Raw genomic sequence first — 21237 nt, 5'->3', positions numbered from 1 at the left:
CGGCAACAGACTCCCAGGGCCTGCGATGCCATACACTCCCAGGGCCTGCGATGCCATACACTCCCAGGGCCTGCGATGCCATACACTCCCAGGGCCTGCGATGCCATACACTCCCAGGGCCTGTGATGCCATACACTCCCAGGGCCTGCGATACCATACACTCCCAGGGCCTGCGATGCCATACACTCCCAGGGCCTGCGATGCCATACACTCCCAGGGCCTGTGATGCCATACACTCCCAGGGCCTGCGATGCCATACACTCCCAGGGCGCACTGGGGCATACCATACACTCCCAGGGCCTGCGATGCCATACACTCCCAGGGCCTGCGATGCCATACACTCCCAGGGCGCACTGGGGCATACCATACACTCCCAGGGCCTGCGATGCCATACACTCCCAGGGCCTGCGATGCCATACACTCCCAGGGCCTGCGATACCATACACTCCCAGGGCCTGCGATGCCATACACTCCCAGGGCCTGCGATACCATACACTCCCAGGGCCTGCGATACCATACACTCCCAGGGCCTGCGATGCCATACACTCCCAGGGCCTGCGATACCATACACTCCCAGGGCCTGTGATGCCATACACTCCCAGGGCCTGCGATACCATACACTCCCAGGGCCTGCGATGCCATACACTCCCAGGGCGCACTGGGGCATACCATACACTCCCAGGGCCTGCGATACCATACACTCCCAGGGCCTGCGATGCCATACACTCCCAGGGCCTGCGATACCATACACTCCCAGGGCCTGCGATGCCATACACTCCCAGGGCGCACTGGGGCATACCATACACTCCCAGGGCCTGCGATACCATACACTCCCAGGGCCTGCGATGCCATACACTCCCAGGGCCTGCGATACCATACACTCCCAGGGCCTGCGATGCCATACACTCCCAGGGCCTGCGATACCATACACTCCCAGGGCCTGTGATGCCATACACTCCCAGGGCCTGCGATACCATACACTCCCAGGGCCTGCGATACCATACACTCCCAGGGCCTGCGATGCCATACACTCCCAGGGCCTGCGATACCATACACTCCCAGGGCCTGCGATGCCATACACTCCCAGGGCGCACTGGGGCATACCATACACTCCCAGGGCCTGCGATGCCATACACTCCCAGGGCCTGTGATGCCATACACTCCCAGGGCCTGTGATGCCATACACTCCCAGGGCCTGCGATACCATACACTCCCAGGGCGCACTGGGGCATACCATACACTCCCAGGGCCTGCGATGCCATACACTCCCAGGGCCTGCGATGCCATACACTCCCAGGGCCTGCGATACCATACACTCCCAGGGCCTGTGATGCCATACACTCCCAGGGCCTGCGATACCATACACTCCCAGGGCCTGCGATACCATACACTCCCAGGGCCTGCGATGCCATACACTCCCAGGGCCTGCGATACCATACACTCCCTGGGCCTGCGATGCCATACACTCCCAGGGCGCACTGGGGCATACCATACACTCCCAGGGCCTGCGATGCCATACACTCCCAGGGCCTGTGATGCCATACACTCCCAGGGCCTGCGATGCCATACACTCCCAGGGCCTGCGATACCATACACTCCCAGGGCCTGCGATGCCATACACTCCCAGGGCGCACTGGGGCATACCATACACTCCCAGGGCCTGTGATGCCATACACTCCCAGGGCCTGTGATGCCATACACTCCCAGGGCCTGTGATGCCATACACTCTCAGGGCCTGCGATACCATACACTCCCAGGGCCTGCGATGCCATACACTCCCAGGGCGCACTGGGGCATACCATACACTCCCAGGGCCTGCGATACCATACACTCCCAGGGCGCACTGGGGCATACCATACACTCCCAGGGCCTGCGATACCATACACTCCCAGGGCGCACTGGGGCATACCATACACTCCCAGGGCCTGCGATACCATACACTCCCAGGGCGCACTGGGGCATACCATACACTCCCAGGGCCTGCGATACCATACACTCCCAGGGCCTGCGATACCATACACTCCCAGGGCCTGCGATGCCATACACTCCCAGGGCCTGCGATACCATACACTCCCAGGGCGCACTGGGGCATACCATACACTCCCAGGGCCTGCGATACCATACACTCCCAGGGCCTGCGATACCATACACTCCCAGGGTCTGTTTTCGGGCTGTCCGGGGCCATTTTGCGCTTGACAGATCGCACAGGCGGTTGCAGAGCCCCTATTCCATGTAACCGTCACCGGTGTGTTGACAGAGTGGGGTTTTTTTTTTTTGGGGGGGGGGGTACACATCACCTGGTAGGTGTTTGTGTGTTTCAGTGTGTACTCTAGCTGCATGTGTGCAGGCGTGCATGTGTGTGTGAGCGCGAGAGAGAACGCGTGTGTGGTCCCGCTGAACCGTGCTCGAGCCAAGGTGCGGGCTTAAGACGCACAAAGCGGCGGCGCTCTGTGAGCCGCAGCCCACATCGCGCGAGCTTCACGGCGGAGGGGGGGGGGGGGGCGACTTTGATGTCCATGTGAGGAGCTCACAGACCAAACCACAGACACACTGCGTCTCACCCCCCAAAAAAGTGGAAGGGACTCTCGCGCTCACCTCTGTAGACACCACGACAGTGGAGGGATTTGACGAATTCGTTCAAAATTGTTTTTCTGAGGGGTGGCGTGGCGGTCTGTTCCGTTGCCTACCAACACGGGGATCGCCGGTTCGAATCCCCGTGTGACCTCCGGCCTGGTCGGGCGTCCCTACAGACACTGTTGGCTGTTTCTGCGGGTGGGAAGCCGGATGTGGGTATGTGTGCTGGTTGCTGCACACACTGGTCAGTCGGGGCGCCTGTTCAGCGGGGGGGGGGGGGGGGGTAGCATGATTCTGTGTCCCCCTGGGGAAACTCCTCACTGTCAGGTGAAAAGAAGTGGCTGGTGACTCCACATGTATCGGAGGAGGCATGCGGTAGTCTGCGGCCCTCCCGCAGAGGGGGCGGAGCAGCGACCGGGACGGCTCGGAAGTAATTGGCCGGGTACAATTAGGGAGAAAAGGTGCGTGTGTGTGTGGGGTGGGGGGGGTGCAAAAAAAAACAAAACAAAAATTTGTTTTCTGGTTTGTTTTCCATGCAATTATAATTGTAATTTGAGGGTGATTTCGGAATTTAAAAGTGCAATGACATCTGGAAAAAGAAAAACTGAGAGGAAGTTAAAGGGAAAACCCACAATGAAATATAACGGGGAATATGACGAGTTGTTTTCGGATATGATCCTGATCAATTAACGAAATGTTTGTGTGACATCATCAAGAGACATTTTGGAGTGGCGTTTGTAGGTTTGGCAGACTAGGCGTCTCGTCACAAGCCTGGAGGGAAAGCATCTTGATAGGCACGGAGCCAGAAATAGTTTCTCTTACATACGCACATATCAGATATACACTCAACACCAGCGTCGGTGAAACTACTGACGGCACGGCTTTACAAACCACCGGTTACTGACACCGACGGTTGCTGAACCTCGGCACACATACCCCCGAGAGAAATACAGTGCAGTTAACTACAGCTGCTGGGAAAACGCAGCACAAACTGCTGTTCTGAAAAATATTATCACATCTAAATCTGCAACGCAATACAGAATCTAACTGTAACAACACATAACACAAAGTTACGTCACATGGCTGCAAACAACACAACTCAGCAAATTGTATTGTGTCTTAATGTTTTTTTGTTTTTTTTTACTCTGTGTGTGTGTGTGTGTGTGTGTGGTGCATGAGAAACATGTAGCATTAGGTTAGAATAGACTAGGGTCATGCTTAATAGGGAACATATAACTACTAAATTACTATTTTGTGTAGTTAAACTACTATTTTAACACAAGGTAAAAATGCTAGTTTCACTTCATGTAGTGAAACTACTCCCCAACACTGTGCAAAATAAATACTTCTGTGACAACCATAATTTTTTAGATGAAATGTTATCACGCTGGAAGATACACACATACACACACACACACACATATATATAACTTTGTTTAAAGAAACACTCAATGGTCGGGAAAGTGCTCAACAAATAAGGAGCAAAATAATCCATGATAATAATAATGCTTGACTCACTGGATTTTGTGTGTGTGTATATATATATATATGTATGTATATATATATATATATATGTTTCTACTCATCAGAAATGTATTCATTTTGCAAAGACAAAACAACTGTTTCAAATATACCCACTGGAAAAGTGTAGTCATATATTTTCCTTGAAATGTTCTCTGAAGCCTCTGCTGCCTGGCATTGCTTGGAATTGAATTTCTGAACCTATTTCCCCTCGAGCAACACAGCGTAATTCTACAGTAATTTTCTGAGCAAAGAATATAGCCTCTTACTTTTGCTCTGTATTTTATACAGCCATTTATCACCGGGGGCAATTACTCTGGACGATAATGCATTTTATATCTGTGGTGCTGAATGAATTAATTTCCTCAGGTTTCCCAATTAAAATACAATGCTTTATTAACAATGTAGTCAATTTAACTACAGACTGTGATAAGGCAGTGTGGTCTGGAGATCTATATCTCAAAGAAAAATCATGCTTGGACAGATCCAGCAAATACTGTGGTGGCTTTTTTTCTGTGTTCAGTGTGGATTCAGAGATTTGCCGATACCAGTTTTGCAAATACCAGTAGTAAGATTTACTTACCCTCCGATATGGCATATAGCATGGACCCATAGGTTCTACTGAGCCATGTAGGCTTGTAAATCAAATTGTCATGTTTGTGATTTTGCCTTACTATGTTTTATGTTATCGCAGTATTGTTATGTGCGTCACCTCTTTTTCAGACTTGCTGATATATCTGCCTTCTTCCGCATTTGGCTGCTATGCCAAAGACATTAAAACACTATGGGGCCATATGATTTTTCCGAAAGTGCTTTGAGATTTGATTTTGATATTTGTGGGTCAGCTATTCCCTTTGATACTCACAATACGAGATATGAAGTATTTTGACTTTAAATGCACTTTTAAGTATGATATTTATTTATATAGTTCTCCTCCCCTGCCGGTCGTCTCCATGCAGGCAGAGCTTCTGACTGGTTCCTCGGTGGCTAGCATAGAGGACGCCTGCCGGGTGGGTCAGGATTTGCTGCGCAGAGGCTGCGGCTCGGTCATCGTCACTCTGGGCCCCCAGGGCTGCGTGGTGCTCAAGGCACAGGAGTCGACCTCACATCACATTCCAACCTCTGTGGTCAAAGTAGTGGATACCACGGTAAGAAAGACACAAATACCAGCTGTTTTGTTTAGCAAACCTGTCGGTTTCAACTCTTGTCTGCTTTAGAGGGTCACACTCCAAAAGGCCATTAAGTATATTCTTCGACTTTGTAAACACAAGCGTGAAGGTATAATTGGATCTGTAACACTTCAGCCATTTCTAGACCACTGCTCACAAAACTGGACCTTTGTATGCAGAAAACAGTCTGCGGATCCCATCCCATCCAATCTTGTTAAGGACTGTCTCCCAGGCATTTTCTCACTCATCACAGAAATCACTAACTCCTCCTTCAGCTCTGGCTCAGTCCCCCATACACTTAAACTGGCTGCTGTCACCCCCACCCTCAAAAAACCTGGACTCAACCCTGATATCATGAGCAACTTCCGGCCCATCTACAGTCTCTCCTTTCTGTCAAACTTACTGGAACATGTTGTCACCTCCCAACTCAAACCTCACCTCATCGCCAATGACCTGTTTGAACCCTTTCAATCTGGTTTACATTCACAGCCCAGCATGGAAACAGCTCTACTTAAAGTCACCAATGACCTCCGCCTCTCCTCAGACTCTGGTCACCTTAGCATTCTCATTCTCCTCAACCTCACTGCAGCTTTCGACACCATCGACCACACCATTTTTCTCTCCCACCTTAACTTCTCCCTCAGCATCACCGGTACTGCCCTCTCCTGGACCTGGCTAAAGTCATATCACACAAACAGAACAGTTCATCAGTATCAACAACTGCACCTCCTTCCCCGTCCAAAGGTGTCCCCCAGGGTTCAGTGCTTGATCCTCTCCTGTTCATTCTTTACATGGCCCCCCTTGGTCACATCATACGTCATCATGGTCTCCACTTCCACTGCTACACCGATGACGTCTCACTCTACATCTCCACTATATCCATCACCACTACAACTTACTCCAGTCTGACCAACTGTCTCACTGAAATTAAGTCATGGATGCAGGCCATCTTCCTCGAATTAAATTATGATAAAGCTGGCATGATCATCATCAGTCCCAAATCCCTTACCAAAACCAACCACATCTTCTGCCTCACCATCGATAACTCCACTCTGTCTCCTTCCCCACACATCTACAACCTCGGAATCACAGTAGCCTCTCTCCTGCCGCCCAGTGACTGCTGTGATAGGCTCCAGCATCCCGCGACCCCAACTGGGATAAGCGGTTTAGATAATGGATGGATGAAATGCTAAAATGAGAACAATAGGGATTGATATTTTATGAACATGCCGTTTCAACATTAGAGAACTGTGACCCCATACAAAAAGTGAGATGGAGAGTGCCACCTCAGATTAGTAAGAATGCCTATGGTGTCACTGGAAAATTCCAAATTTTGTCCAAAATACCGCTCTCAACTTGAGAATTTCTTTTCAGACCTTCCCCGTCACATAGTAAGTACACTGATGTCAGTCATTGATTCCACAAACCACAAGAGAAGAAATTTACACATTGCCTTCTGCATTCAACATCCCCATATCTTTCTGCACAAAACAAACTGCTGTGCTGCTTAACATCAACCCAGCCACCATGTGCAACCTCAGCCCCAGTGGAGCTAATGATTCGTCGATTCGCAACTTGGAAAAAAAAAAGGTCTTAAGATCAAACTGCCATTTCATTTGGGGGATGTGGTGACCACCGGGGTTTTCTTTTCCTGATTGTAATCTTTAAAGGAGGTCGTTTGCTGTTTGACTCATTTCACACCAGACTCAGTGGCTTGGTGCCGTCACAGGAGGCTTTCTGAAAAGCTTGCATTTCCTGTCTGTGAGTTGTTTCACAGGCTCCGAGTTGACGGTACTCAAGAAAGAAAAAAAAAGAACAACAAAAAACAAAATACGTCATTCGACAATCTTTTTCCTAGGTGTCTTTGCTAGGGTAATTTTATCGTGGACTCCTTTGCACAATACTGTAGCTTCACTGAAACCGTTCTTCACTGTGGTGGTGTGAAACCCAATAGCTGTTCAGAATCAGTGTCTCCACCTTTTTTTGGGGGGGGGGTCATTATGTACAGCTATGGTTAACTAAGTTCACAACCTTTGAAAAGTAAGGTTAAAAAAAAAGCAGAGCAGTGATAACGTTTTATTTTAGTGTCATGCACAAACCATTTACTGAACTGTGTGTGACCGACTCCTCCCCCCGCCCCCACCCCCCGACACCGTGAACTTCCCCCTTTCTGGTCCACATTCTCATATCACACACACTCTTCTTCACTCTTTCCAATTTCCTACAGCCTGGGAGAACTTAACCCCCCCCCCCCCGCTCCCCATGACTCACCTCTCGGGCCTGCACTAGTCAGCAGAAAGCTGTACAGCCATGCCATGCTGCGGTCGGGCCTGCTGTACCCCCCCATCCACACACACACACACACACACACACACACACACACACACAAAGACTCTAGCCCTTCTGTTCTTTGATGGTCCCATAAATTCTGGAGTGTTTAACTCTTTTGGATGCTCTAATCCTTCTTCCAGTAAGCCTTTTTTTTATTTTTACGGGAGAGAGAAAAAAAAAAGAAGAAGAAAAAAAACCTCCACCAGATTGTTATCAGGATCATTACTCACCTTTCCCCCCCCCCCCCCTGCTTTTCAAGGCTGTTCTGGTAACAGATGCCTCTCGGTTCATAACGGCATCTTCTGTTGCTGGATCCGTGTTTACTTTCTCAGTGCAGGATAGAGAAGGATGTCCTCGAGTTTGTCCGCGACAGGCTTCGCTTTCTGTGATTTGATGACTTTTTTCTTTTTTCGTGTGGGCTAGTTTTATACCGAGGCTCGATGCCGGATTGTAGGCCACGGTTCCTCGGTATCAACACAGTGAGTCACTCGCGGGTTCTTTCTGTTTGGGCTCCCGTCCAGCGAACGCGGCGGGGGGCACCGCCTGACAATCGAGCGGGCTCCTGGATCCGAATCCACCCGCTGCTGTCATCGCCACTTGGATGCGTGTAGCCTTTTTGCAAGTCTTCAGTGTCTTTTGACTGATCTGGCTCGGACATTAAGGCGCGGGTATGATTGCCGCCGTACGGAGAAGCACTTACAAGGGTCACGTTCAAAGCGTGGAGACGAACTTGACGGAAGGCAGCGATAAACCAGCGATGTTTAAAAACCAAGTGGTTGTGCACATCAGGGATGTCCCGGTTCAATTAAGCCTACGGCTTTGTCCAAAGCAGCAAAAGCATCCGAGTCTCTCTGGTGCACAACTTTTCTGCCATTTTGTAAATTCTGCTCCTCCTTCTCCTCCCGTTCCTGAGTAACACATTTTTCATGGCAGAAACTATTTGCTGTGTCAGAGTCGGCTGTGAGGGGGAATGATTAACAGACCGAGTCCTCTCATCCTCTGTGGGCCCCCCCGCCTCCAACCCCAACTACCCCCCAATCCCCCCAAGTCCATTTGTTTCTTTTGTCTTAAATTGAGTACAGGCTTCCCTCAGTCAGATCAGAGACTTGGCTGTTTGTGGACAGTTGGATGAGGCCATCACACACACACACACAAATGCACGCACATGCACACTCGCACGCACACACACACACACACACACGATGCCGTTAGCCCTGTCAGGACTTGGGTGGCCTGGGTTTCCACTGCTCCGGGAGGTCTACTGTGTAGGGGGAGAAGGTAGACGCTACCATCTAAGCCAGACATTACAAATCTAAGGTGGCTCAAATTATTCCCAGTCTCCATCTTCTGAGTGAAGACAGATAGGGGCGCCACTCACGCGCTCCCTTCCTGGAAACCCAAGGCAGGGGCAGTAAGTACCCTCCCGAGATCGTTTCTCACCTCTGTAAACCGTGAGTTAACTGCAAAGGGCACACACAGCCTCCGTCACCAAACTCTAATGGGTTGCACATGCCGCAACAACCACCGTTTTACTGTAGCGTCCTCCGCGAAGCCATGCGCACGTTGGGCAATCCGGTTTGCCCCTGCGTCTTGTAAAGTCATGTTGCTCTGTAACCTGCGTGGGAGGGGGCGCGAACGCGGAGCGAAACAAAGAGCGGCGGATGGATCAAACACACACTCGCTCCGCGTGCGTTAATTGGTTCAGTTAAACGTGCTTTTTTGATCTCCGCTTCATCATCATCATCATCCTTCCCCCTCTTTTTACTGCCGAGGAGTCATCCCGGGCTATGTGCCAGTCCACGCTGGAAGATTCCCGGATGTGGAAGCTCCTTTTACTGTCCTCGCTGCAACGCCCCCCCACCAGCCCCCCACCCCGAGCTGCTCTTTGTCCTCCCCAGGGGGTCTCTTTCATTGACATAGGCCTTCAGTTTTCTACCGGGGGCTGCTTGGTGAGAGATACAAGCTCAAGTTCTAGTTTGACACGAGGTTCAGAATGAGGCCTGATGGTGGTTGTGTATCGGACTGTTGCAGTGGGGAAAATGGCCAAGCTCAAGCAACAGGAGGAGTATGCGGCCTTCAATACAAAAATACATAGAGGAGAAAGGTGCAACAACCTCAGCTAGGGAAATATAATCTATTTTATTTGTTAATCATGTGAAAAACATGGGACGGCACGGCGGCGCAGTGGTTAGCTCGGTTGCCTCACAGCAAGAAGGTCCTGGATTCGAACCCTGGGGTTGTCCAACCTCGGGGGGTCATCCCGGGTCGCCCTCTGTGTGGCGGTTGCATGTTCTCCCCGTGTCTGCGTGGGTTTCCTTCGGGGGCTCCGGTTTCCTCCCACAGTCCGAAGACATATAGGTCAGGTGAATCGGCCATGCTAAATTGTCCCTAGGAATGAATGGGTCGGCCCTGTGACGGCCTGGCGGTCTGTCCAGGGTGTCTCCCCGCCTGCCGCCCAATGACTGCTGGGATCGGCTCCGGCATCCCCGAGACCCTGTGTAAGGATAAGCGGTTTGGATGATGGATGGATGAAAAACACGATGTTTTGGTCAGGATGACCTTCGTCAGACCTTCCGCATGTTTACTGGATTGTGAAATCAAAATTATAACGTGCAGTGGGAAGATAATGATGATGATGATGATGATAATATCAGTTTTCTTTTAAGTGCCGTGATAAAGGCACCATCTTGAGTTGAAACATGTTGCCGTCTTAATATGCTCTATTATGAACAAGCCGGTTGAGAAGGGCTTTTTAGTTTTTTGATACCACAAGAGTTGCCTTGGGTTTTTGTTTTTTCTGTCTTTTTCTGATCGTTGATCGTCTCACTAAAGAGCACCTTCTGGTTTTTATTTTCACATTTTTTTAGTAGCTGCGGGGAACACTTGGCAGTTTTGTTGAAGATTTTTTTGAGCTCTAGTCATTATTCAGGAAGTAAACCGTTCCAGGTCGATTCCAGAAATGACATTTATCAATTTATTTAATAAAAAAAAAATCCTGCCATAGGATGGACTGAATCTAAGTTGAACAGATCCTAACCATAAAAGCTTGTATCAGCGATATTTTAGGATGTTTACAACCCATAAACAAAGGAAGGATGATAAGTCTTCAAGTTTATTGTCATGTCCAACTACTCATCAACCTGCAAGAGAAGCTCGCAAATCCTAATTCGACCAGCCGCCAACAGAGGCATCACAGACTGCCGCCCTAATTTCCAACTTCAGCGTGAGGCACCGCCGAGACCGGACAGAGGAGCGGCACGGGGGGTCAAGACGCGGTGGACAGAGTTGACCGGTGAGGGCATCACTGCTCATCCGCGGCAAGCGCTTGTGTCGTTTGATTGACAGGCCTCCGGATCTAACCTTCACCGAACTGTGTCGAGGACAGCGGGAGCGGGGCTGAAGGGCGTAGCGCTTGTCAGCTCCGCTAACCCTCACTCATTGAGAGCCACTACCGGTCACATGTCGGCGTTAGGGCGCGAGGCGTTGTTTTCAACGCAAGATAAAGGTTGGATGGTGGTTGACACAGTTAGAGAGAGAAAGAGGGAGAGAGTTTCTGATGTTTTGCGTTGTTAGAAAACATTGTTAACTTGTGGAGTCGCCCACCAGAATCCGTGAGAAGTAACGTCATTGGGTAGACTACCCAGGCAGTTTTGACAAGGCTTGTGAGACGTCTCCATACTGACGGTGGTGATTTGGCAGCTGACTGGCTGAATGGCAGTACAGTAAAACAATAAAAACGAGGGAGGGGCAATAAAGACCAAGGAACAAAAGGATGATTGAGGCGGTCAGGTATTAAAAAGAGGAGTGCTCCATTTATCATCTTATTGCTCCATGATATTCTTATTGCTGCTAGTGTCTATGCAGGAGCAAAGCGTCCACCCCCACCCAGGGGTGGTGGTGTCATTGTTTAAACCAGGACTTGTGAACTGGGAAATAGGCCAGCGACAAACCAGAATGGGACTGCACCGCCACCAAAACAGTATTTCCAAACGCCTGCTTGTATTATAGCCCAACCCAGCTACCAGACAGGAGACATAAACACACCACCGGTTTAAATATGGAAATCCACCAGGCCTGCGAGATGTTTCGACTCTGATCTCACTCTTTCCACACTCCCTACCAATCCTCGGACTGACACCGTTGCCGCACAACCTATGACCTCCGTTTCCGGCCTCCCGATTGGTTAAAAGCACTGTCAGAACGTCAGCCGTTCCCCTGTTGTTAAAGGGCTTTTACAGAGGTGCTCTGAGCTCTATTGAAATCTGAAGTGGTGAGTAATGGAAGGGGCTTGTGAGAACCAGCATCAGGGGCCATTTGTGGTTAAACATGAACATGTCGCCACATTCCTCCATGCCTTTTCCCATCAGTGATCCCCCTCCCCCCTCCCCTCCTCAGCCCGTCCTTGCCAACCCCCCCCCCCCCCAGGGCGCGGACGGCACATTCCTTCTCTCCTATCAATAGATGGGGGGATGGTAATTTAGCTCTTCATAGCAAATAGGCAAAAGCAGAACTGTTGGCAGTGATCACTGAGGCAGCTGAAGGGTGATTAACCAAACTGGCATCTGTTATTCAGCCGACTTTGAAAACCATTTAGGTGAAACTTTTGATTTGTGTGGTTGCGTGGTAAGACTAGTTTTTCTTCCCCAGCTGAAGGAATGATGACTAAGTTTGTTTATCACCCAAGACACCGAGATTTTTAGGAGTCATCCATTAGAGCAAGGAATGAATGAGCCTCTTAAAACTCGATCCTGATCATTTCGGAAAAAAAAAAAAGAAGAAAAGACTATTCACCCCTTACGACAGCTTTTGGGTTTTCCCTGAATTGCTCTAAGCAAATTGCCTCCTGCTGCAAACACAGTATCTTCTATTTAACGTGTCTGAGTTCATGACCTGTGATTCATGATGCAACATTACACTCGTGTCATGTAGTCGGTCGACAATGTCGGTGCAACTGTGTCAAATTTGCACAATTCGGGTGTTTTACTTTACTAGCTGGGCTGCACTGACCTGAGAGAGAATATACAGTCATTTCAGACTGTGTGTTGAGACCTCTGGGAGCCCTAGGAAGATTTCAAATGCAGGTTCACGCCACAGAAAATGTCACAGCACCCCCTACTGTTGACAGTGTTTGCTCATTGAATCCAAAAACGCAAACCTTTCCACTCCTCATTTGACGGTTGTTGTTCTGTTTCTCACACTCTGGGGGAAAAAAAACAGATATACCATTTTTAGAATCATTCAGAAGTTTTGTGTTTACTCATGGGTATACTCCACATTTTGTACAGCAACAGCCAGATATCAGCTCTCAAAATAACCGGGGCATGGTTTGACACGAGTGCCACGTGCACTTTTCCTTCATTGCAAATCCACCCCACTGAGCGGAGGGCCAATGACGGGGGCTATTACATGGTTATTCAGTGGGAGCACTTACTTCACGGCCCTGATCTCCGATTGCTTTGTCTTAATTGCATTATTCCCTCCCAGGGTGCCGGAGATTGCTTTATTGGCGCACTGGCGTTCTACATGGCTCATTATCCTTCCATGCCTCTGGAGGAGATGGCGAGGAGAGCCAATCAGGTGGCGGCAGTGAGCGTGCAGGCGGTCGGCACACAGACGTCTTACCCCTTTAAAAAGGATCTCCAAGATGAACTGTTCTAAAAGGTAACCCAGAGAACAAAATGTCCACTTCCGGGACTGCAAATTGGTGCATGCACTAGTTAATATGGACCAGTCTGGAGTGGATTCTCCTGACTTGAGAACTGTCTTAAATTCATACATGTGTTGGATTTTGAGCAGGAAATTATCCCACTGCCTTGCTCTCAGGTAAACTGGATAACAATGAATTCAGATTAAGAGCCACATTGATCCTTACTTTTTAAAGCAATATAATGTAACACTATTGAATGCTATTCAGTAATGTATCAATAATAATTTAATAATGCTAATAAAAATCTGTCAAAGACGCTATAGGTTTCATAATTTCTAACAATCATAGGAATTTACACCACTATAATTACAATAGTACTTTAAATACATGCACTAGTCGACATGGTCATTTTCCATTTTTTCACATATTTTTTTGTTTAAAAAAAACCCCCATCTTATATAAAGTCATCATTGCTCCTTTTAATATAGAAAGCTAGGTACACAATCGCCTTTTGTTTTGAAACAAGCTTCCCCGAGTACATGTTCTGCAGACATGCTTCTCAAAACCTTTAGTTGCCGTGTTTTGATATTCTAAGTTATGCCCAAGGAAGGATCAGAATCAGTTTCAATAAAAAAAAATAATAATAATAATGAACAGAACAACTGTGTCGACCCATACAGTGATCCAATTATTTACTCCTATTACAACATTCACTGGCTAACAGCACTGTTTGAAGGTAGGTGTGTTGGAAATCACACAGCCTTAACCTTTACACACTGAGCAATCGTTTCCTGTTGGCAGAGAAGTACACAGAAATTTGCTTGAAGTTCTGTCCTTCATTTTAGTCATCCTGATTTTTTTTTTCCTCCTTCCCGGCAAGGAGGCCAGGGAGCCTTCCGGATGATCTCGCAAAAAAAAATCTTCTGAAGATGTGTGTCAAACTGGCGAGACGATCATTACACTTCATTTAGAGTCCATGACAGATGAATAATTTCATTATATGTTATATGTCCTTCTGGTGTCCTAAATCGATCTGATCTTCCTCTTTTCAAAGAATAGGACATGCTTCCCCACTGAAAAGATAAAAGAGGATTTCTCATTTAGATGCAGAACAATCAGAAGATCCGATACTACCTTAAGGGGACTTCTATGAAAGGAGAGTGAGGCCATTTTACAATGTGGGCAGACGTGTCTATAGCAGCCCAGCTTAACAGGATGGACCTGACATGAGTTTGTTAGGATGCAGGAGAAATTTCCAGTTACTGAACTTTTTTTTTTTCCTTTCAAAGAAACAATTATAAGCAGTACCTTTTACCGAGCTCATTTGGTGAAGTATGGGATTTGACCCCCACTTGAATCAAAACTGTATGTACCCTCTGAAATCTGCTGTGGTCCCACACACTGCTACTTCTACTATTTTATTATTAGTGATATTTATTACTATTATTTATTGCTATTATTAATTCTATTGTATGACTGCTGCACAAATAAACTTGCCTTGCCTTAATTGTACGCTTGTTTTAATTCACTTGCATCTATTCATTTATTCTTCTTTTAATTCTTTCTGCTGTTGTAGCACCTACATTTCCCAGTCTGGGGATTGATAAAGTTAATCTAGAAGTAGCGTGTAGCACTTTTAAAGTTGTAACCTTCCATTGCATGGCACATTTTGTTGCAAAAAAAGTTGTGCAGATCCTACGTAAAATCCCCACAAAATACACATTTAGTTGCTTTAGACTTTCAGTCTAAGGCAACGATTGCCGGGATGACAGAGAGTCTAAATTGTAGTTTGTCCCTTTATTTCAGTAAGACTACGTTTTTGATATTGACGCTAATCATATCTGTATGAGGTGTCAGTTGTCTGTGTGGACAAATCTGGTTTGTCACAGCTTACCAAATGGGTCATGCTTGCGCAGCACAAGTTTCTCTCTGAGACGGTTCCTCTTGGTGTTGAAGCAATAGCCTGTTCCTGCAGCACTCATCATTTGCACCAGGATTGTCCTGGGGGAGGATAAAGTTACAAAGATCACTGACACCTCATGACAAGATCCACAAAATATACAGAACAACACACAAGAGCTGGGCAAGACATCGTGGTGTGATGTGAGACTAAATATAGTCTGGGGTTTTGGTTATCGTAATATCTTCGTACAACTTAAAACGTAATTTCCTGGTCTCACAGGCGGCATTAAAGTGAAACAATTTTCTAAACTTATTCAACTGTTTTAGATGAGTGATATGAAAAATTCAGGCCATTACCTGCTTGGTCATTATATCAGCATTATTAATGATAATTTTTCTTCATTTTCATGTGTGTAAATATCTCATGAAAGCACTTATTGTCATCCCCAAAATGCCATCACATAATAGGGGTATTGCATCAAAAAACGTATTTTGTCAATATCACCCAGCCTTACATGACATCCAGGGTTATTGGTTACAAATAGGTTATTGGTTACAAATAGGTAAATCAGTTGGGATTAACTCACTATTACAGTTTACACTCCCACTGAAAAATTCTATTTAGACTTTTTGATTGCAAACAATGCCAACGGATATGTGAGCTTAAAGTCACTTACTTGGCTTTCGCCTTGGCCACTGATACATGAAAAACAAAGAGTATTTTGTTAGGGAAAAAAAAGAAAAGCAGATTAACACAAGTGAATTACACTCACGCATTTGGCAGATGCTTTTATCCAAAGTGACTAACAAAAGAGTCCGTGATTAGCAGCTAAATTTGAGTAGTACTAACTGACGTCATAAAGTACTACAAAACAATATAGTCAAGAATGCATGTGATGTGAAGTGCATTCAGGTGAGATGTACTTGTCAACTTGCAGGTGACAACACACATTAAATCAGTTAACCTATCATGGCCAATTTATGCTATCCCACTGCAGCCGCTCAAATACACAGCAAGCTACTCCAAGGAGTTGAATCAAGTGCAACTGGACTTGGTTATATATCCGTGAAGGCGTTTTGCCTCTCATCCAAGAGGCTTCATCAGTTCGTGCCTTTCTGACTAGACCAAGCTGTTCGAAAGGCACGAACTGATGAAGCCTCTTGGATGAGAGGCGAAACGTCTTCACGGATATATAACCAAGTCCAGTTGCACTTGATTCAATTCCTTTGGATAACTATGACCTGGATGAATGAGAACATTCACAGACACAGCAAGCTACTCAACAGAGAAAGTGTCATATGATCATACACAGACAACCCCAAATTCCAGAGTTATTCCAGTTGACACTGACACCAACAGGTAATGTTAACTGACGTGAAAGGTCAATCCAAGCCTTACAGGTGATGTATCAAGGATAATACGAAAGGGTATTATGGGTTCAGTTGGGTCCCAGTTTGTGGTTGTGACTGCACGTAATCTGGTCTATTTTTTAGAAAAAAATAAATAGGCTAGTTGGATACCCACGATACAATTTCGACTTCCCCTGAGTGGAAGTCAGTTTTGAAAACTGAAAATAGATTCTCCTCTTAATTTTTCTTCCTGTCCTTATTCTAAAATTGCCTTGGTTAAGTCTAATTTGAGGATCTGGAAGCAATTCCGACACCATTTTGGTCTACATACCTTTTCTTTCTTAGCTCCAATATCAGCTAATCCAGTTTTTCATCCCTCTCTGATTGATAGAGCGATCTCCTTGAGGTCCAACTCTGGCATTGAGACATTTGGTGACCTATATATTGACAATACCTTTGCATCCTTTCAGCAGCTCTCTGAAAAGCTCTCTCTCTCTCTAAAGTTCCCTTTACCCAGACAGCTTCTTTTTTTTTAGGTGCCTAAAAATCCACAGCTTTGTTTGTAATTTCAGCTCCCATTTCCCAATCTCCCAGAGGCCTCATCTATTGACTCTTTCTTAACCCCATTTCCTTTCTTAAAGGGTATGATCTCACATCTGTATGATCTTATCAACTCATTGCGTCCAGCCTCATTACATAACATAAAAACTCAATGGGAGGAGGATCTGCAGGAGGCGATCTCAAAGGACGTGTGGGATGTTATTCCGTGTCGGATTCACTCCTCATCTATGGTCTGACCCAGTGCAAAACCCTTCACCGTACATAAGTCACTAAAGTCAGGCTTTCTAGGCTTTATGATGATTTTCACCCTACGTGTGATAGATTTGAATCAACAGCGATTACGGCATTGTTTGGGATTCCGCCTCCCAATCTGCTGCTTTCAAAATATAAAGCAGACATTGTAGCACTTGTTACCTTATTAGCCAGGCAACGGATTTTACTGAGGTGGAAATCACCTGCACCCCTCCCTCATTTTTCATGGATCAAGGACATTTTGTACTTTGTTACAGTGGAAAAAAATAGGTGTTCTATAAATGGTTCTCTTGACAAATTTAATAAAACATGGGGACCTTTATTGCACATACTGAGGGACTGGTGTTTGCTGCTATTCCGGAGTATCAGCTTTAACTGAATGTTTCCAACCACTTTAATGCACCTTTGGTGGGTATATTTTTGTTTTTTGTTTCTATCATGTGAATGCTGAATTTCTCTTTAATTTTCATATGGGGACCAACGTGTACATTTTTTTCCTCTCTATTTTGTTTTCTTTTGATGTTAGGTATGTCTCTTATCTACTGCATTGTTCAAATGTTTGTATTAGGTTCTACATTCACGTTCTGCTTCTCTCGATGTGCGTTATACTTGACACAACATTGAAACTTGAAAAGTTAACTTTCTGTTGCTGAAAATCTAATAAACAAATTTCAAGAAAAAAAAGAAACAGGAAAATAGTTCACATACATTTAGCACCCTCTTCTACACCTTTTCGTCTCGATGGAACATATACACGAAGAACTGCTCCGTTAGAAGCAACATTTTCCTCATTTCACGCCACACAGACCCCCAGAAATACGTAGGTGTATATAAATATCAACATGATTGCTCAGCTGCTTATTTAGGATAACATGTTCTCTCTGAAAATGTCACAAGTTTAAAAAAAAAAACTACCAAAATTCATCACCCGATTTTAGCCAAACGCTATTTAGCCAAATAGCCAGCATTTAAGGCAGGGAAGTCTGAGGGGACAACGGTTAACAATGGGATGCTTCGTTTAAAATATTAATAACGCTTGGGCTTGTTTTCCTAGTTATTAATTCGTGGACTTCGGTGGAATGGGGGTCGTGGATGGGACCCAACACAATTTAGGATTTAGATTAGAACGAGTTTCTGTTGGACTTCTGCGGGGAATGGGCAGATCCGCTGCTAGTTCACATGAAGGGCCGGCGTCCCCATCAGGTTAGCGTTATGTTACGCTAGCTGCCGCTAACTAGACATACGACACAGGAATCAGTAGTTCATCAGCCAGACGTATACTACTGGCACGGTTACGGTTAATAAAGGCAGTACTTACAATTTGTAGTCGTAAGAAACATTTTTCTCGTGTTTCAGCTTTAAGACGTAAAACTATTAACGCTACCTAGCGTTTGGACAGAAGTCACATTGACGGCGCTTGTTGTGCTTCCGGTTTTAGACACTTGTTCCGGGTTCCCTTAAAGGGGCAGTACGAATTTCTTTATTTAACTTTTTTTTTTCCCCAGCTGAAATTTTGTCGGTATGGTCCTAGGATGGCAGAACTGATCGTCCTCGTGATAAATTCAACAACAAATACGATGCGTCGCTCGGGGATCAGGGGACAGTCTGTGCCTTTTCATACACCCAGAAGAAAACACATCAAACTCAGCGCAACTGAGTATGGCAGTGTTTCTCAACCCAGTCCTCAAGGAACCCCTATCCTGCAGATTTTCATTGTACCCCTGCATAGGTAGCCCTGCTTGTACTTACTCGACCAATCATCTCGCAGCAGTTAATTATGCAAGGTGTGCAACATCTGACAAAATGCATTGCTGATTGGTTGAATAACTACAAACAGGTACCTATTCAGGGTTGCAAAGAAAATATGCAGGATAGGGGGTCCTTGAGGACTGGGTTGAGAAACACTGGAGTATGGCACATGGGAGCAACAACATTTTCTAGATGTGAATGGACCAGGTAAAGACAGCTATAACGTATTTTACACACAGCAAGCGCCTATTTCACTTATAGCAACATTTAGTGTTACCACATTTAAAACCCAAATGCATAATGATCCATTTTTGCGGCACATGATAAATGTTCATCGTTTTGCATTTTCAGAACAGCAAAAACATAATAGTGGTTTAGAAATGGGGGCTTGCAACTAGAAACATACAAAAAAAACAATATTAAACGTGCCCCCCCCCAAATAAAAATAAATAAATAATGCAGTGACCTCTTGGCTTGATCGGTGAAGGATTGTTTGCCCCCCTTTTTTCTTGAGGCAAAATGCATCATTCCCCCAAATCCTTAACCCAGTTGTGGGAGACAGAGAGACATGCATGCACAGATAAAACCTCTTGAAACCTAGCTGCAAGGGAAGTGGACTGATGCTTGTTGAAATTTGAGGAATCCAGAGATATTTCACTTCAGTATGGGAAGCACTGTGGTTTTGGGCCACAGGTTTTTGTTGTTGTAGACAGTTAAAGGGCTTCCCCTGAAATAGATGTACCATATTTTTTTGAAACTTTCACCTCAGATTTAGACAATGCTTGTAGATTGTGCAGAAAACACGTTAATCAGCATAAAATACTGCACATATCGCACATCTGCTGCATCCCTCATGGCTTTCCGTATACTTGCACATAAATATGGTTGACAATGCACAGTTCTAGGCTCACACACTTGCCAGCTTTTACCTTTTTCTAAGACGGTGAGAAAAGATTTTCCAGGTAAAAAATACGAGGCAAGACTGTAAATGTGCCACTCCGTTTAAATGTGCAAAAGACTCCCCTTTGATCAGACCCAGGACCACTTTACTATCTGTCACTCTCATCATTTTCATAACCAACTTCTTTGCGATTGCTTGCTAGGAAAAAACACCCGCTAACGTTTCATTAATTCCCTCTCACTGCTTCCAGAAAGGGCTTCCTCTGGGAATTATGGGCCGAGGTTTTCCTCATTCGACGAAAAATTCTTGAGGTGAGTGGACTAATGATATTAAGTTATTATTTTTTCTTCCATGCTTAGTTTTTTTTTCCTCTGTCAATTCCCTCTACCTTAAAGCACCCTTCATAAATAAAGCACACACGTTGCATGGGGCATGACACCCCATGACACATGCAGTGAATTTCACAAAAGCCCCGAGAAATGTTCTTGAGGTAAAAAAGAAAAGCAATTGTCTGATAAACACAAATGAAGCTATACGAAATTGAAAAGCCAGTGGAAGGAAGCCATGCCGGCATTAAAGCCCCTGCCATCCAGGAAATGATGCTGGATGTTATTGGATGGGCCGTGGAGTGCTGTAACCAGGCAGGCAGCAGCTGTCAGGATGTATGCGGAGGAGCTTGCGTCACTGAGGGATAATTCTGTGAAGGAGGCTGAGACCACCAGCGCTAGCTTCACTTCTCCTCCTCCTCCTCCTCCTCCTCCGCCACCCCACCCACTCATGACTCTCCAAAGCCTGCCGCTAAGGAGGTTAGGTAAACTCTCGTTCCCTTTTCCCCCTCTCTCTCCCTCTCTCTCCCACTACCTCTTTCGCTTTTCCGTGTGTGTGCGCTTTCTTTTACTGTGCTAATTCTTCCTTCCTTTCTGTCTCTGGCTCACTGGCTCGCTTGCTCACTCACTCACTCACTCACTCACTCACTCACTCACTCACTCACTCACTCACTCCATTCAACCTCACACACTCACTCACTCCATTCAACCTCACTCACTCACTTACTCACTCCATTCAACCTCACTCACTCACTCACTCATTCACTCACTCACTCACTCACTCACTCACTCCATTCAACCTCACTCACTCACTTACTCACTCCATTCAACCTCACTCACTCACTCACTCCATTCAACCTCACTCTATCACTCCATTCAACCTCACTCACACACTCATTCACTCCATTCAACCTCACTCACTCACTCACTCACTCACTCCATTCAACCTCACTC

General features: G+C 46.2%; 2 protein-coding genes across 3 annotated transcripts in view; one reads left to right on the top strand and one right to left on the bottom strand.

Moving 5' to 3' along the window:
* Window positions 1-13452, top strand: part of rbks (ribokinase) — a 70679-nt gene extending 57227 nt beyond the window's left edge. For both annotated transcript variants that reach the window (XM_056296197.1, XM_056296196.1), the window contains exons 8-9: window positions 5055-5243; window positions 13080-13452. In XM_056296197.1, the coding sequence (XP_056152172.1) occupies window positions 5055-5243; window positions 13080-13253 (363 nt within the window). In that variant the 3' untranslated portion in view covers window positions 13254-13452. The remainder of the gene's footprint in view (window positions 1-5054; window positions 5244-13079) is intronic.
* A 181-nt stretch (window positions 13453-13633) lies between these two features.
* mrpl33 (mitochondrial ribosomal protein L33) lies at window positions 13634-18762 on the bottom strand. The gene is made up of 4 exons (XM_056296200.1): window positions 18626-18762; window positions 15822-15840; window positions 15137-15243; window positions 13634-14315 (listed from the first exon to the last, which is right to left on the bottom strand). The coding sequence occupies exons 1-4, from the start codon at window positions 18645-18647 to the stop codon at window positions 14266-14268; spliced, it is 198 nt and encodes a 65-aa protein (XP_056152175.1). The 5' UTR covers window positions 18648-18762; the 3' UTR covers window positions 13634-14265.
* Window positions 18763-21237: the final 2475 nt, after the last annotated feature.

This window comes from Lampris incognitus, chromosome 16, assembly GCF_029633865.1.
Source record: "Lampris incognitus isolate fLamInc1 chromosome 16, fLamInc1.hap2, whole genome shotgun sequence".
Taxonomy (NCBI): domain Eukaryota; kingdom Metazoa; phylum Chordata; class Actinopteri; order Lampriformes; family Lampridae; genus Lampris; species Lampris incognitus.
Note: the sequence above shows the minus strand (reverse complement) of the source record. Positions and strands in the feature narration are given on the sequence as shown.